The sequence below is a fragment of the Vombatus ursinus genome, unplaced genomic scaffold (genome assembly GCF_900497805.2).
Source record: "Vombatus ursinus unplaced genomic scaffold, bare-nosed wombat genome assembly UNPS02009132.1, whole genome shotgun sequence".
NCBI classification, from domain to species: Eukaryota; Metazoa; Chordata; class Mammalia; order Diprotodontia; family Vombatidae; genus Vombatus; species Vombatus ursinus.
This window is the reverse complement of record NW_020948910.1, coordinates 9,906,673-9,910,295: the sequence shown is the minus strand read 5'-3', so window position 1 is coordinate 9,910,295 and position 3,623 is coordinate 9,906,673. Positions and strand designations below refer to the sequence as shown.

At 49.2% G+C, this 3,623-nt stretch overlaps 1 protein-coding gene across 1 annotated transcript; it reads right to left on the bottom strand.

Moving 5' to 3' along the window:
* Positions 1 to 241: 241 nt before the first annotated feature.
* Positions 242 to 2,683, bottom strand: CITED2 (Cbp/p300 interacting transactivator with Glu/Asp rich carboxy-terminal domain 2). Its single transcript, XM_027850614.1, has 2 exons — positions 2,422 to 2,683; positions 242 to 1,852 (listed from the first exon to the last, which is right to left on the bottom strand). Exon 2 carries the CDS (start codon positions 1,842 to 1,844, stop codon positions 1,104 to 1,106), a length of 741 nt encoding a protein of 246 aa, XP_027706415.1. The 5' UTR covers positions 1,845 to 1,852; positions 2,422 to 2,683; the 3' UTR covers positions 242 to 1,103.
* Between the last annotated feature and the right edge of the window lie 940 nt (positions 2,684 to 3,623).

Below are 3,623 nucleotides of genomic sequence, written 5' to 3'. Positions count from 1 at the left end.
CTCCCTTAAGCTCACCATGACCTGCATTGGTGCCGAGTAATTTCTCCTTTGGAATGTTTGTTCTCATCAACAGCTTATTGTTAAAGTGGTCCACTGGGGAGGGGTGGGGGGGGGAGAGGAGGGGGAGTGGGAGGAAGAAAGACCAACCAAAAAGTCCAAATGAAAAACATCCCCACCCTTTATAAATGACTTCTAGAAAAACTGAAATATTTCTTAACTTTTTATTGACATTGGCAAATTAAAATAGAATAAATTAACAAGTATTTTTTCAAAAAAATGTTTTGTACAAAAATACTGTCAAAATTTCCTAAAAAGCTTTCAACACAGTAGTATCTTTTTCATGTACTGAATAAACTATTAGCACAGTGTCAAAAATGTTGAAGACAGAAACAAAATAAAAATCTGTGAAATGTTGCCACTGACTACATTCCACACCATATTATTGTCTGTACATATGGGGGAGGGGGATGGGTAGCAGACTTTAAAGTAACAGTATTACTTTTCCTGATCCAGAATGGTTTGGCCCACATCTGTTTAAACTTCCAGTTTCGCATATTTTTAAAATTAGTCTGTACTCCAATGCATAGTTAAAAATGAAGCGAGATGGCAGCGTTTGTGCAGTAATATCTGCCCTTCAAAGTTCATGCAACCAACTAATGCAATTTTTCCTTCCACTCATAATTTGAATGCAGTTCAGTCATTTGAAACCATCTACAAAATCCACAAGATTAAGCAGTTTGCCAAGATTAATATCTAACAGTTGAGCACTGTAGAAATTAAGTGAGGAAATAAGGAGTAAAAACAACAGAAAAGACCGAGTTAGCTAGATATTACAACTACATAAGGGAGGTGAATGTCAAGGCTACAAAAAACAAAACAGAAAAACAAAAAAACAAAAAAGTGGCAGCAATTTTCTTTTAAACCAATTTGTACAAGTTTTATAGTTTACTCTGTTTTCCAAGTTCTCAAACCGTTCAAGACCTGAAAAGCGAGATACTGTGTCTACGGGAATGTTTTTAATTCACACCGAAAAAGTCGGATCTGTTTCTTTTGTTATTGTGGTTGTTGTTGTGGTTGTCGTTGTCGTTGTTGTTTAAATTAAGTCAGCAGCTCACTCTGCTTGGCTGCTGTTTGCACACGAAGTCCGTCATAAAATCAAACTCGTTTTGTCCCAGCCAGAGTTCAGGCAGCTCCTTGATGCGGTCCAAACCCATTTCTATCACTAAGGACATGAGCACTTCCTCGTCTATGAAGTCAGTGTCTATGACATTGGGAGGCAGCATCGCAGCAGGGACGTGGGGAACCGAGGACGGCATGTTGCTGCTGCTGTTGCTGCTGCTACCGCCGCTGTTGCCGCTGCTATTGCTGTGCTTTGGGTTGCAATCTCTGAAATGCTGGTTCGTCCCGTTCATCTGGTGGCTTGCAGGGTGCAAATCCGGCATATAGTGGTTGTGGGGATAAGGGTGATGATTGAAATACTGGTTGTTTAGCTTCTGCAGCTGCATGCTGGCCGGTAAGGAGCCTCCCTGGCTGGCGACTGGTGGCCCCATAAACTGGGAGTTGTTAAATCTGGCCGTGGGGGGCATAGTGCTGGGGGGGTGCCCTCCATTCACAGTCCCTGGCCCCATCGCATGTCTGATCCCGCTAGTGGCATTCATATTCCCAGCGCCATAGTGTATATGCTCGCCCATTAAGGCATTGAAGGCGTGTTGTTGTTGCTGCTGGTGGTGGTGATGGGGGCTTGGAAACTGACCCATTCCCATCCGATGAGCAGGGTGGTGATGCAGCCCGTTGGTGCCATCGGGGAAGCGTCCGTGGTTCATGGCCATCATGTGGTCAGCCATTTCCAACCCTGAAAGTTTAAAAAAAAAAAAAAAAAGCAGAGATGTATAAATCCCCACCACACGTGTCTCCAGCTCCAACACCCCACTCTCTTGCCTCTCTGCTTCTGCCACCAAACAGAGCTTGCAGCTGTCCTCAGCACACCGAACCTAAGCGCTGTAAGTCCGCAGAGCAATCGCTTGCCGCCGCCGCCGCCGCCTCTCCTGCCCCATCCGCCCCACTTCCTTACTCCCGCAGACCTGCCACCCAGAAAAGTGCCCGATACTGCAGAAACCGTCCCTTTCGCTGCTGGGAAGCAAGCCCAGTGATGCCCCCCAAACGTCCCCCCAACATGCACCAAACGGGGGAGGAGGGAGGCTAATCCCCCACAAAAACAAAACAAAAAGCAAAAACAGGGCAGTGGGGGGACGAAAGCCGACACCCCAAAAGAGGTTAATAAAGGAAGTCTCCTTGAGCCCCGCCACAAGAACTTTTAGAATGAAATCCACCATATCCATCCTGTTATTTCCCTTGCACAGGCTACCACTCTTGCTGAAGGCAAACCCTGCAAGTTGCAGAAGATTAGCCGGCAACACTTACCTTCTCTGGTCTTTGCTCTTTCTGCTCGGAAGGTTGTTGGTAGAATCTCTCAGTTTAAAAACCGCCCAGCAGCATATAGAGTATTTTCCTTGTTTCTTCCGAGGTCGGTTACGTGATACTATTGCTGTCGTCTTGTTGCTGCTGCTGCGGTTGCTGCTGCTTCGCCTGAAGACCCAAGCCCCTTTCTCTTTTATTTTCCCCCTTCCGTCCCCTTACTCCTCAGCGAAGCTCATCGGCATTTGCCAACAATGAGCTATGTTTCTTACAGCTTTGGCCACAGTTAATATAGGATTTCAGGAAGGGAGGAGCAAAAGCCTCACAGGCAATCAAAACGAAAACCTGGAGTTCAGGCTGGCCCGGCGCAGACTCAACTGGAAGGGATCCAGGTAGTCCAGTCCCCCACTGCAGGGCGGCACGTGTAGGGTTTGCTGCTGGCCAGGGGCCCCGCCTGAGAAACGGTGCGCCCCGGCTGCAAAAGAAAGGGTGCTGCTCTTCTGTTCTCCCCCGCCAGCACTACCCTACCTCAAGCCTCCTTTTGCGCTCGCCCCTCCCGCGCGGAAAATAATGCACCCCGAGACTCCCAGCCCGGGAAACGGACAGCCTGCCCCGGAGAGATAGCAAAGGGAGAGGGCGCACCCAACCCCCCAGAGCCCTAGGAGTGGGGGTGGGGGTCTATAGCTGTTACCCAGACTTAACGACCTATCTCTCTGCTACCTTTCTTAGCCGTTTCTCACCTAGTAGCTCGGGAATGCCACCTACAGGATAAAAGGGGTGAGGGGTTAACTCTGCGCCGCCCCCACCCAGCTTTCCTCCGGGATGTAGCTCTGCAACCTTGCCCCCGTTCTCTCCTCCCTGGTTCTCTCAGCGGCTCGAAGAATGGCTGCGCTCCTCCGAGTGCCTTTGAAAGCGCCTGGTAGAAGAATGCCCACACCCCCAAGGAGCCTTTCCCGGGGCTTGCTTTGTGTTACTGGGGAGCTGTGTACTGGCTAGACCTTTTTTTTTTTTTTTTTTCCTCTTTTCTTTTCCCCCTGTTTGCTTTCAAGGGCAGGGAGGTGGTGGAGTGGGGGAAGGGAGAGAAGGGGAAAAGCAGCAGCTGTTGCAGGTGGACCAACTGCGGCTAGGCAGGCATGTAAACGGGGCTCCGCCAGCCGGACTCCCCTTTCGCACACAACCCGGGAGATCCGATCCGCGCTTTCGGTGTC